Source organism: Macadamia integrifolia, chromosome 3 (assembly GCF_013358625.1).
Source record: "Macadamia integrifolia cultivar HAES 741 chromosome 3, SCU_Mint_v3, whole genome shotgun sequence".
Lineage (NCBI taxonomy): Eukaryota > Viridiplantae > Streptophyta > Magnoliopsida > Proteales > Proteaceae > Macadamia > Macadamia integrifolia.
In genome coordinates this window covers 20951883-20966477 of record NC_056559.1, presented here as the reverse complement: position 1 = coordinate 20966477, position 14595 = coordinate 20951883, and the positions used below count along the sequence as shown (strand labels likewise).

The 14595-nt window shown below is 36.5% G+C and overlaps 1 protein-coding gene across 1 annotated transcript in view; it reads right to left on the bottom strand.

Annotated features, from left to right (window-relative positions):
- The window catches only part of LOC122074230, a 22997-nt gene extending 9533 nt beyond the window's left edge, over positions 1-13464 (bottom strand). The window contains exons 1-3 of the mRNA XM_042639078.1: positions 12602-13464; positions 7033-7144; positions 579-734 (exon numbers count right to left, since the gene is read on the bottom strand). Coding sequence (XP_042495012.1) covers positions 579-734; positions 7033-7144; positions 12602-13456 — 1123 coding nt within the window. The 5' untranslated portion in view covers positions 13457-13464. The remainder of the gene's footprint in view (positions 1-578; positions 735-7032; positions 7145-12601) is intronic.
- Between the last annotated feature and the right edge of the window lie 1131 nt (positions 13465-14595).

Genomic DNA, 14595 nt, shown 5'->3' with positions numbered 1-14595 from the left:
CTTGATTTCCTTTCTTCTTTGGATGTATTTTTTCCTTTATTTCCTTCAATAAAATCATCCTTTAGCAAAAAAAAAAAAGATCATGCGCAAGCCCCCTTATGTTTCTCTCTCCTCTTTGTAAAATGACCTCCTTACCCCCTCCAATAGATTGAGCCGAATGAAGAATACTGATTAGGTCTCTTGTAGGTGTGGGAGCTATATTCTTGGGCTGGAAACTTCTTTCAAAAAAAAAAAAAAATTTGTAGAAAGGTGCAACAATAGCAATACAAAGTGAAAGTCCCTGAGAAAATAACAACTAAACTCCTTAGAAAATTTAAGAAATAAAAAATAGAGTGATATTATTTGATATAAGAGAAGATCACAAGTGAGCCACATAAGCCCCAGATTGAACTCATCACCACCAAGTATAATAATAATTAAAAGGGGTACCAAATAAACATGTCAAGATTGGAAAAATAAGAAAAAATTCAAAGGGAACAAATAAATAAATTGAAACGAAAACAGTATTGAAGTTATCCTCACAAAACAGTGATCTCAAAAGAAAAAAAAGAAAAAAAGCATTACACAAGGTCACTTACCAGTGCACTTTGTGTTGATAGCTGGTAAGGGAAGTAAAGGAAGCCTCAAACGTTGAAACAAAAGCAAATTAAAGAAAAACTTTCTCCTATATATAAAGTGATAAAAGCAACATAGAACTCTGGAAAATGCGTCAAACCTACCATTCTCTTTGCTTCCTATCCTCATTTATATTATTATGTTTTACACGATATTACAATATTACATGGATAATGGATAAGGGAAGACTCCTTTTTATTCGCTTTGTTTGGATATCTTCTTTTTCCATTTCTTAAACTCTCATCTATGGATTGATTTACCACAAAAAAAGAAAATTCTTCATATTGATCATTTATGGTAAAGGCCATTGTTGGCTGAGTCATAGCGATAAGGGTTTCTGATAAGTGTTTTAGTGGTTGGAAATTGGAATCAGTAAAATCCGTCTTGAATATGGAAAGCGACTAGAATAGAAAAGGAACTATGCATGCATTATGGGAACAAGTTCAATCAAGCTGAGCAAAAGTCTGCGCAAACATTGGAGTTTTGCTTTTTCTGATGGGCCCCATCCCATCAATTGGGATTCCAATTAGATGGACCCACCAACATTTGAACCCTTATGAAACATTTTCTTCGTCTGTCCTTGACCACATAGACCCATTTTGAGCTTATCCTGGTGGCCTCCTGGCATGAGTGATTCACCTGTGTGAGATAGAGAGAGGATTTTAGAGATGACTTTGTTTTCACATGTTTCACGCAATGCAAAGTCCTCAGATAGTATAAAAAAAAAAGAAAGAACAATTATTATTACTCCCCCACAATTAGTTTATATTTACTAAAATTTCACTATTTTCAACTTCTTCTCTGATTCTCTCCTACATTTCAATTTTTACATTTAGTTTATCCTTACTTTTTTTAATTACCTAATTACCCCTTCATTTGACCTGTTAACTTATTCATCCTTTCTCAAATCAACTGGTCAAAAAACGAATTCGCTCAAAAAAGAAACCATGAAGATGAACAGTATAGGAGACTGAAAAGAAGGAAATGTATCCATCAGATTCTTTCCTAGCGGGTCCACCTGGTTTTGCCAGCTTTTGAAGCATAGACCGTCTTCTTCCTTGGTGATGAAAGATGACATAAGCTTTTCTCTTTCAGTACTCCCAAAATACAAGAAGATCAGCCTCAACTCAAAGGCCGATCATGGATTCCTCTGCTCAAGAGCATCATCATCAACGTCAGACCCTAGCCTCGTATGGAGCCACCAACACCCTTGACGGAACCCACCCGCTTCTCCACCTCCAACACTGCCAACGCTCTCTCCCGACTACTACATCACCTCCCTCCAACGCTCTTCTCTCCCACCTTGCTCTCCTCCAATCGTCTTCTCTCCCCAAAGCAACCCAACCTCCCCATTGAGGTTAGGTTCCTCTTCATAAAATTCGGTTCCTTCCAACTCACCAACCACCCCCATCCCCTCCCAGCTCGCTCTCTCAGCCGAGCTTGGTTGTCTTCTTGTGGAAATATGTCCCACATGAATTGGTAAGCCTACCAGTCTCTTTGCTTCTTCTTCTTCTCATTATTTATTATTACGTTTTACATGATATTACAATATTATATGGATAATAGATAAGGTAACATATACTCCTTTTTTTCCCCCTTTGTTTGGACCATTTCTTCTTCCATTTATTTGTCGTTCCTTTAACCTCTTATTTTTGTATTGCTCATTTATAGTAGAGGCTATTATTGGCTCATTCATAGCCATAAGGGTTTTCGATTTACAAGTTAGTGGTTGAAAGTTGAAGCCATTGAAAGTCGTCTTCAAATATGGAACGTGACTAGAGAAAACGTATGTATGGACGCATTATGGGTTTCAATCAAGTTGGGCAAGGGGTATAAGAAGAGATGCCACTCCGAGCAGTCTTTTGAGAAGAGAATTAAACCAACATTCTTCTATAGTTGATTGTTGAGACACGTGATGTCATATACTTTTTATTTTCCCAGGTGGCCTAACCAAAGATGGCATGCTCCCAGCTTACTTCCAAGACACCATACTACTAAATTTGATTGGGTTATTATCAAAAAAGAAATAAAATTGGATTGGTTCACATGCATGCACTCGTCTTTTCTAGTGCCTATCTAGACCAAAGTTCCCCACTTATATATAAAGTTTCAGCTAAATTGAAATTTCTTAGGTGGCCCAATACAAGTTACTGAAAAATTTAAGACTATGAGAGAGTCCACAGTCAGAGTAATAGTATGTATAAAAGAAAAAAAAAATGGGAATACATATCAATACATGATAGGATAATTAATTGAATTATATTCTAAAATTGACACATGGCTTATGTGGGATGCTCATTTTCCTTATTGAGGACCTCATCTAAAAATATGTTGTGACGTAGCCAATAAATAGATGAATAAATAATTGGATATTATCATACAATGTAGTTAGGTCACCTAAGTGCAATGGTATTAGTGAAAGTATGTCATTGAGAGGGTAAACTGAATAATTTAAAAGCCATGAGAGAAGAGGTAAAAAATCATCTGTACTTATGACCCCATTAGTTGCAGCGACCGAACCTGGGAGGACGATGGAGTTGGAGATGCGCTAAAACAGTTTTATCTATACTTGGATGATTTATTAAGGAAACCCAAATTATCATTTTTGACCACCGACTGCCTTTTTTTTTTTTTTTTTTTTTTTTTTTTCATGCTCTATTCCACTCTTCCCAAGTTAGCGATCAAGTTTCTGCCAATGAAGGTTCTCAAATCTCACATTTTAAACTTATATTTGCCATTGTGCAGACTAAGTAGTAGCCTCTCTTGCCAAAGTAAACAAGAAATTGAGAAGTTGCCAATGCAATTAAACCACTGGTTTTTGGAGTCTCAAATCTAAGTTTTGTGGGTTCTTCTAATCATCCTCCCGTTCTTGAAAAATCGTCCAACCGACATCTAAAATTAAAATCAAGCAGCAGCAGCTCCCCTTCAAGAAAATGATGATCTGAAAAGGGTCGAAAATGGGAGGTGCCATTGATCTGCCGGAGTGGCTGTGTTGTTACTACAGGTGAACAAACTTGAATTTGTTGGTGAGGAGCGAAGAGGTAGTATGAGAGGATGGGGAGTTGGAGATGGAGAAGAAGGGGATTTAGGATAGGATAGTATGAGGTACTACGATTTCTTCAATCTGCTCTTACCCTTCACCGGAGGGGAGGGCTGGACACGAACTTCGACGGAGGGCTGGAGATGAACCTTCGCCGGAGCCCTAAACCTCTTCTTCCATCAAAACCCAGTGGTGGTTTGGAGAAATCATTGAGTTTTGTTAAAGTTAAAGTAGAAGAGTAGAAGATGTCTCAAGGGTAGATTAGTAAAGTCACTTTAAAAGGGGTATTTTGACCCTTTAGGAAAAAAACTAACGGTTCTGTCCTCATTTAATTGGAAAAGTTAACAACAGGGATGGATTTATCATTTTCTAAATTTAAAAAGGATGTCTATATCATTTCAAAAACGTAAAAGAGAGGGCGTTGATTATAAGACAAAATACAAGGGGTGGCAAGATAATTTTTTCTCATTATTATTATTTCATTTTATATGATATTACAATATTACATGGATAACGTATAAGGGAACGCCCAATTTTTTTCCCCTTTGCTTGGACATCATCTTCTTCCATTTCTTTGTCGTTCCTTTAACCTCTCATCTTTGTATTGTTCATTTATGGTTGAGGTCATTATTGGCGTCGTCATAGCCATAAGGGTTTCCAATTTACATTTTTAGTGGTTTGGAAATTGAAACCATTAAAACAATCCGTCTTCAAATATAGAAAGTGACTAGAATAGACGTATGCATGCATTATGAGAAAAATCAAGGTCAACCAAGTTGAGCGAAAGTGCACATGATGCTAACCAGGGATTGCTGAGGCCTATGCATAATATAATCCACATCCAAGGGGACGAGGAAGAAATAGTACGTGATGGGACTGTGACTCATATTAAATTCTCATTAATCCCACAACTACCACTCAGGAAATAAATTCTATAACCTCGTCCTTGTATTGCTCATTTTTAGTAGAACCCATTACAAAGCTTTAGGGTCCGTTGATTTTGTTTATGTGGTAAGAAATAAATTTTTGAATTGTAAAAAGATGTTTGATTTTTTTTATTTCTCGAAGCATTTTCAATGTTGTAGTCTAGCTCAAAACATGAGTGAAGACACGAGTATCAATATGCATCTCTCAAGTGAAACTATGATGTTAGAGTTGCAAGTATATTTTGTGGAGAAGAGTTTTAGAAGGATAAAAAAATCTAAAACTGTGAGCTTTATACAATCGAGTTGGAATCGTTGTATCTGGATAACGAGAAGTTTCAACAATGTGTTGATGTTAGGGTAAATCGAGTGAGTGTCAGATTTTTCACAATTTTTGTTCCTCCTATTTGTTTCTAGAAACAAAAAAATAAGTTTGATTTGTTTCTCCATTATTGTTTCTAAATATAAAAATATACAAAGATTTTTATTTCTGTTTTAAAAAACAAATTAAACAAAAAAAAAAATCAAATGATTTTTGAGTTATTTTTCCGTTTCAGAACATAAAAAAAAAAAAAAAAATCCAACGGACCGTCAGAAACAGTTTCCGTGCGTTTTAGTCGTTGCGATTTGGGAAGTTAGATCCAGTAATTAAAGTCGGTCTTAAATATGGAAAGTGACTTAGAAGAGACGTATGCAGGCATGGGCCCCTGAGTCTTATCAATTGGATCACAATCAGGGGAGGTGGACACAACTTTCAACACACAGTAGCCACCCAACGAGATAGGTTGCTTTGATTCCACGGCTAAGTCTACCCCCACTCTAGAGTCAGACCTTCCTCTCTCCAAAACCCAATTTAACCTTACATTAGTGGCTACCAGCTGGCATAAGTGGTCCAGCTGTGAGAGAAAGACCCTTAGATTCTAGAGATGGCTATGTTTTCACATGTTTCACGTGATACAAGTCTTCAGAGAGTTGGGGAAACATGATCATCAAACGTGTCTGTGCTTTGTGGTGTTGAGCCTTTGAGAGTGGATTTTTTTTTTTTTGTTAAGAGGATTATGGATATAAAAAATAAAAAACAAGTACAAAATACAAGCTGGGTCAAAGTAAACACCAGATGCTCGAATAAATTTCCACGATCTCCATCTTTGGCATTATTATCAGTAAGGAAGAGAAACAAAATCTTGGTAGACTCAAAGCATCTATCCAAAGCTCTTCCTCTAATAAGCGCGAGGAAGGCTAATACCTCTTTAGACCCAAGTCCCTTTTTTATATATAAAGTTTCAGTTAAATTGAAATTTCTTAAGTGGCCAAATACAAGTTAGTGGAAAATTTAAGACTACGAGAGAGTCCACAGTCAGAGTAATAGTATGTATTAAAAGAGAAAAAATGGGAATACAAATCAATACATGATAGGATAATTGATTGAATTATATTCTAAAATTAACACATGGCTTATGTGGGATGCTCATTTTTCTTATTGAGGACCTCATCTAAGAAAGTCAGGTTTTGATAATCTAGGAGGATCAAATTAGAAGTTGCTGAGCCCGGGTGGAATAGGAAAGTTAGGGAGGAAATTGATGAGGGCTATCTGCACAACCCAAAACCCACCCATTTAGTTAACAGGCTGGACAGGACAATCCAACGAGCCCTCATAATAATTAGATAATTAGTTAATGTCAAGTAAGTTAAGACGGTGGATAGGGAGAGTCATGAGACAAACTAGCCAAGCCATAGGAGATGAGAATTGCCACTTCCTCTATTTTGGCAAAATTTCGCCAAAAGTCTATGCCATGCAAGGATTAAAGTATCGGTATCGATCATCGTATCGGTCGACCAAAATTAAGATACGTATCGGAGATACACTAAGATACGCTAAAGATACGCACATAAATGGATAGGAAACACTTTTTTATACACATTTGCATAAAAAATAGTTAAAAAAAGTTATATATAACATGTATTATGCATAAACAGTAAATTGAGAGTATCGCACTAAGAATCCAAGGTTTGTAATTGTCCCATAAATGTAAAATCCTTGTTCCCAACCTTGATTTCCACTTTAGTTAGAGAGAAAAATGGTTGGCAGCAACTTTGGAACAAAAACACCTCAAAAAATTATGTTTTTCTAAAAAATTACTCATTTTGGCCATTTTATGATCGTATCAGTACGTATCAGTGTGTATCGGTTGATACATATCGATACGTACCGATACGTACCAATACATACCAAAACGTACATTTCACTTCAATTTTGAATTTTTCATAGAGTATCGGTACGTATCGGTGTGTATCGGTGGTGTATCGGTGCGTATCGATGTGTATCGTAGGATACGTATCGATACATAAGGGTTTTAAAAATTTCATGATACGTATCGGTATGTATCATGCCGATGCCTACCGATACGGATACGTATAGGCCGATACGGCACGATACGCACCGATACTTAAAACCATGATGCCATGGGATATTGTCTCTCTTCTCAAACTTGACTATGGCCTTCTTGAGCTCCATTGCACAATTGTTAGGTTGGGACTGCTTCTGATGATCACTATCGTTCTGCAACTGCATGTTAAACAAGCAAATGTCATATATAGTCAAGCAATTGCCTTGCTAACCCTAGTGGTACCTGCAGCTTAGGCACATGCATGAGAAGATAGAGATTCTAGTGGTAACTCTCCCTTGTCTATCTTCAATCGATCATGGTTTCGAATAGTAGATAGGCTGTACCCAATTAAAAATATGTTTTGACGTAGCCAAAATAATAATAATAATAATAATAATAATAAATAATTGAATATTATCATACAATGTAGTTAGGTCACCTAAGTGCAATGGTATATAGTGAAAATATGTCATTGAGAGGGTAAATTGAATAATTTAAAAGCCATGAGAGTAGAGGTAAAAAAATTTGCTTTGTTGGGATTTTTTTTTTTGGGGAAATGGGGTTTTTTTTGCTTTGTTGGGATAATTAGCACCCTAACAATTTCATGATCTCTCCTCTAAATTCTTTGGCCTTACATTTCTAATTAAAGAAGCTGAGACCAGGGATGTGTCTTCATGCCCTTTTGGCGAAGTTGGGATGGTACATCAAATCAGACTCTTCGATTTTTGTAGCATTCCTCCTAGGTCATTTGGTATCTTTTAATGGTTCTCTTAAGTCATCCTTTATATCTTCTTTAATTCTGCCAGGGTTGAGGAAGATTTGGAGTTTCATTGGTGAAGCAGATAGGTGGATTGTGGGAGATGGGAAATCTATAAAATTCTGGTATAATCGTTGGTTGGGGGTTTAAAGGGTGGTAGATCTGATTGCTAATGATATACAAGTCCCTAGAAGACTTTCAACCATGGTTTTTGATTTTATTGAGGATGGGCTGTGGTGCTTCCCCTTATTTGCTTCTCCACAAATGGCAGTGATTAGGGACAATGTCCATGCTCAACAGCTTCCATCAATTATTTTTCTAGATAAGTGAGTGTGGTCTCTCGCGAAGTCGGGACGATTCACAGTATGGTCTGCTTGGGAAGATCTTACGGTGAAGAATGATGTCCAACCTTGGTCTCATTTAATATGGATGAAAGGCCTTCTCCCCAGGTTCTCTATATTTGGTTGGAGGTTAGCTCATGGCAGCTTGCCTACTGATGATAATGTAGCAAGACAATAGGTGCCAATTGTTTCCAGATGCAAGCTTTGTCGTAGAAATTATGAGTCTCTTCATCACTTATTTTTGGACTATGATTTCAGTACTAAAGTGTGGTCTGAGGTGGTGCAATTCTTTGATTCTCAGTGGGATGGTTTCCCCTCTATAGAAGAACTGTTTTCTTGGTGGAAAAGGAAGGCAAGGATGATCTCTCTTCGCAAGCTTTGGCTTGCCCTTGTGATTCTTATTCCCTTTCACATTGGTCGGAAAGAAATAGTAGAAGGTTTGAAAATTTACATAGGCATCATTTGTTGGTGGTCAAGGCGGTGTTGAGAGATTTGGTGGACTTCTCTACTTTGGTTGATGTCAATGTGAAGACAGTGATAGAGTTGTTGATCTCAAGACAGCTTCAAGTGAAAATAGCCCCTACAGTTCCAAGAACGATTATTGAAGTAATTTGGCAATGCCCCCCTGTGGATTGCTGCAAGCTCAATATTGATGGATGTTCTTTGGGTAACCCGGGTTGCGCAGGAGTTGGAAGAATTATTCGTGATTGCACTGGAACTCAAAAAAGAAGCTTCACGATTTATGAAGGGATTACGACAAATTACTATGCAGAGTTTGCAACTTTTTTTGCTGGTATTCATCAAGTGAGGGATATGAATATCAACCGCCTATGAATTGAAGGAGATTTAAAATCAATAGTGTCTTGCATTAAAAATAAAAAAAAAAATCCTTGGTTTTTTCAACAGAAATAGAGATATTACAAAGCTACTTTCAAAATACTACGTGGTCGATTACTCATGTTTTTCGAGAGGATAATAGTGTGGCTGATATGCTTACGAAACATGCTGCTACTTCAAGACAACTATCTGGGATGACATTCCTAATTTTATTTTGGAAGATGTAGTCTAGGATGCTCACTTGAGAACCAGGTTTAGATTGTTAAAAAAAAAGAAAAAAACCTTTTGCTTTGATTGGGTTTCTCTTTTGCTGATGGCATTGTTGAAGGTGGAAGAGTAACTCAATGGTTTTCATTTGTAATATCTCTTATAGTTCAGATTCTTTATTAAAACAATACATTTGCTGATTCTTAGCAGAAAAAAAGGGATGTGTCTTCATGTAACCACATCCTAAGAGGGTACAGGTAGGGAGTAAGAGGAAGCAAGGTTCTAAAACTTGGGATTGGTCAAGGTTGATATTGATTTGATACAAATTAGGATTGATTTAGATCTAATCATACTAGATGGATTTATCTCCGCTTTTAATAAAATTCAGTTTTTATTTGTTTTTACCCCTAGACCATACCTATGTATCGAGATTGGAAAAGTCAGGATTGAGAATCGATCAAGACCAATACTAATCCAACTGATGCTGAACGTTCGATCCAAATTTTAGAACTATGAGAGCAAGTGATACAAGAAGTAGGAGGTACGAATATGCTCAAGTCTTCAATATAAAAACATTAAGAATTATTTATGATAAGATAGTATATATTGTTCCATTTCTGGCCATCTTAATAAAAAGGAATAGCCAGCGAGTATTACAACATGCATGTCAACAACATTACCCAATCTATCTATATCTATATCTATATCTATATATAATATATATAAATATAGATTCACTACTTAACTTCTAAGATGGAACAAATAGTCTGTATTATCGTCAAGATGATAAGCATTAGTTCTTCCTCAACCCAGATCGTGATAGTTGGGATTTTCAATACTCCCTTGTTTACATCGAACTCTGTGTCAAATAAAGATATCGTTGAAGAGGTCTCCGAATGAAACTTGACACCAACACTCTTAAGTTCCCAGGCACTATAAGTGTGTTGCAAATGTTCTTCACCATTGTTACTCCTCGTTGGAGATGATGGTATGAGGACGCATCGCAAAAAAATGAAGAAAATGCAATGGTCCACCCTCTTGCAATAGTAATAATTCTATTTGTTCAACATTAAGGTGGACTGGGCGAAGGAACGCATCTGTAAACCAATTTATGAGATGCCTATAAATATGATGATTGAATGAAAATGAGGAGTTGTATTGAGGGGGAAATTCATCAGGACGGCCAAAGATTAAGCAATGTAAATGTTTAAGAACAAAGAAGGGAAGCTGCTTTTCAAGCTTAATCAAGTCGGCTTTGATTTCCGAACAGCATGAATCATTTGATCTGAAATGATCCATCTTCCCTAATTTTTTTTATCTCATGTAACCAAAGTATAAAGCAACCATCTATCACCATCATCTTCACAAACTCATCTTTTCCGAAGCCGATGATGCCTGAATAACATTTGCGAGCTTCTTCTTCCAAATCACTCATGGCATTGACATAAAAATCTAAGGTTTTCCCAAAGTGTCAATTTAAAAGATTATTTACATATCGTAACTTATGTGTTTCCATGGGCCGTAAGTGTTCCTCGTTATAGTGCAAAAGACCAATTGAGACTGACAGAGGTGTGTAAGATTCTGGCTTTAGCTTGCGAAGCTGCTTGGGAACTATGTATATATCATAATAGGTGATAGATCAAACACTAAGAAATACGAAAATAAATAGGCAAAAGATCTGCACAACACAGAGATTTAACGAGGTTCACACACTAGGGTGGTGTGCTACATCCTCGGGCTAAGAAGAAGATGTTTTATTATGCAGAAGAGAAATTACACCCAAACAACGGTTAGAAAACTCGCCTTGAAACCCTAGCTCGAAAAACCCCAAAGTACAATGACTTTCTCAATAAGACAACAGTACATTATATATACTCTAAGTCGCAGGCGACCTATTGGCCCAATCCCTCTGCTTCCATCACCGATCTCAGAAAACTTCCTATTTGGATAGCCACCAAAATTTGTCGGATCGGATAAAAAATTCGAGGTAAACTTAACAATAGAATTGCAAGGAACTGACCTCTTCCAGTTTTTTCTCCATTGACTCTACCAATTTTTTTATTTCATCGTTGTTCATTTCGCGATCATCAAGTCCTTCATTATTTATAGTAGAATCACTAGAAGAACTAGCACCAATGGCCATTGAGTGAAGCTCCGATCCCAACCCTTCTTTCCAACTAGTAGAGGATATCGATCATGAGCAATATAGAGATGATCAATATCGAAACTAAAGATCACAACTGTACAGCTAACTCAGATTAATGGCTTCAAACAGGAAGAAAAAAAAAAAAAAATGAAACTATGCAGACATTTAAGGACATTAAACACAAATAGGAAATATTAGGCATTTACATTCGAAGAACGGGTTGGACCACTGAAGTTTGAGAAATCTCTTTAGGAAAGAAAGTAAAATGGAATTGATCAGCTTACTCCTCGTCGCCATCCTCCCATTGTTCAGATCTAACGGAAAAAAGAAAAGGGTACCACATTCGAAGTTGCAGAAGAAGAATTTCACAGGAAATGAAATATGGTGTGATCGCTGAAGTTTATCAGAGAGAGAGAGAGAGAGAGAGAGAGAGAGAGAGAGAGAGAGAGAGTCCGGATGAGCCGAACAACAATTGATTCAGTGATTCTAGTGGTGAATCGCCGAAGCAAACACCACATAACATAGAAAAGGGTTGATGCATTTACTTTAATCACTAGACAGATTAACATTTTTTTTTTTTTTTGGTTTATTTAAGGGGTGATTTCATTCTTGTACTTGTACTGAGACTTTAATCTCAAGAGCTCTCACTAATGACAGGGCACAGATCTTTGAATATTCCAACCGTTGGCTCAAATAGGTTTTCTAAGTTGGTTTAGCAGTAGAGAGAGATGAGCAGTTGATACCTGAAGTTGGCAGGACTAGAGATATTACTCCTTGTAGTTAGTCAGAGATGAAAGGTTTAGGTCACCGGAGAAGAAAGAGGTGAGATGGAAGACAGTTTTGTATTAAAAGCGGTAAAAGAATTAAAAATGTAATATGGGCATTAAAAAAAATATGACATGACTCAACACGTTTTAAAACTCAAACCTCTCTCATGGTATTATGTCTTAATATTTGAAATGCGAAGGGATAAATGTAATTAGGCCAAACCGCAATGGAGGTACATGTAAATTTTTCAAAAAGGTATCCAATTAAGCCCAGGCCTTACCCTGCTAAATATCTATTCCACTGTCCGTCCGATCCCCTCAATTCTTTGGACTGCCATTAATTGCTAATTCAAGATTTTAGCCCAAGCCTTTTCATGGCTTCACCACACTGGTAGCTAGCTAGGGATTATTTATGACAAAGAGTGTATTATTATTACAGCTAGCTAGGGATTATTTATAACAAAGAGTGTATTATTATTACATTTTCAGCAATCTTAATATAAAAGAAAAGCGAGGGGACAGATTGATCAATCACTTGTTCAACGTTTAAGTTGTATGACGGAACAAATAGTCTGCATTACAGTAAAGATGAAGCCTACATTGTAAGAAAAAGTGTAACTGATGGCAATGGCAAAGCAAAATGATACTGGTTCAATACTGATGCTTGGGCTGTGGGGACCACCTTCTGCTACCAATTTTAAGAGTGATTCAGTATGAGTGATGGTGGGGACATGGACTAGTCCTTCTACAAACCATTGTAAGAGTTCCCCATAGATACGATCACTGAATGTGTTGTATTGGCGTTTATCAAGTTTAATAAAGATTATCTCATATAATTTCTCAAGAATAAAGAAGGGAAGCTGATTTTCAAACTTAATTAGGTCCAACATAATTTCTGAAAACCATGAAGCATCCGATAAGAAATGATCGTCCTCCATTAAAATTTTCATATGAAGGAACTCAAGTATAAAGCAACCATCCATCACCATCATCTTTACAAATTCATCTTTTCCGAAGCCCATGATGCTTTTTGAATAATATTTCCAAGCTTTTTCTTCCAATTTATTCACCTCTTTGATACAAACACTTAAGGTCTCCAAATTACGCACATCTTCGTTACGGTGTCGCTCTAGAAGGTGTTTTAAATACCGCAACTTATGTGTTTCCATGGATCGAAAGCGTTCTTCCTTATTATGGTGTAAAGGACCAATTGAGATTGATTGAGGTGTGTAGGCTTCTGGCTTTACCTTGCGAAGACGCATGGGTACACTGTATATAACATATCTGGATTGCAAGGAACTGACCTCTTCTAGTTTTTCTCCCATGGATTTAAGCAGCATCTTGATTGCATCATCTTCCAGTTGACCACCATCAATTCGTTTTTCCTTTTTATCATTAGTAGAATAACTACTAGAATTAGCATCAGTGGCGGCCATTGAGTGAAGTTCCCAACCGTACATTCTTTCCAACTACTAGAGGATATCACGAGCAATATAGATGATCAATCGACATTATCAAAAATCAAAATTAGAATATCACAATTGTATAGCTAGTTCAGAATCATGACTTCAACTAGAAGGAAAAAAAATAAATAAATTGAAAAAGACAACAACAACAATAAATAGAAAAATGTCCCTATAAAATTAACAATTAAACTCATCACCAAGTACAATAAAAGAAAAAATCTACCAATTGAAGCAAAATGAGGGTGGAACAATAATAAGAAGGAAAAAAGAAAAAAATCAAGGAGTAAGTTGAAACTAAAACAATGACAATACATATATATATATATATATATATATTTTTGGTGAATGAAAAATACATTAAAACATGAAAGAAAAATAAAGGCAACATACAAAGTCAAATCGGCTAAAACAGAAAGAAAGTCCTGTCAAATCCTAAAGAGACAGGCCTCAAACCCTAAGAGAGGGGACACCCAAAAAGGGTCTTAAGGTACAAACCCAAAAAGGGGGGGCGGGGGAGGGTGCAGGGAAGAAACAATGACGAAATCTTATTACGAAGCAATGGAAACAGCCATCTCAAACAAAATTTTGATTTAAAATTTACAAGTATATTCCTAAGCAGGCGGATTTTCTAATCTGTCATGAGATTCCAGTTAGTAGCATTGTTCGCTTACTCCAAAAAATTTAATCTGGAAACACATGTAAAATTAATTTTGTTCCACCAAAAATAAAGGATATGAGGTCCACATGAACCTAGCCCATTTAAGACCAAGACCCTTACCCTAACCATTTACCATTCCATGATCTCTCCTTTCAATTCTTTGTCCTGACATTAGTGCTAAGTAAGAAAGGGAGAGGGTAGAGGTAATTTAATTCTCAGATTTTCCCAGACATTCCTCATTCGGTTCAATCATGTCCATCGTCTATTAGAGTAACATCACTAAAAGAACTAGCAGCATTTGCCATTGTGTGAATCTCACTACCTTTGCTTTCAATCTAATAATCAATACCACAAGAAATATAGATAATCAAGAGTCTTATCATAACTAGAAAATCATAAAGTATAGCTCAGTAAGCATGGATGGCTTCAACCAGAAAAAAAATTTGGAATT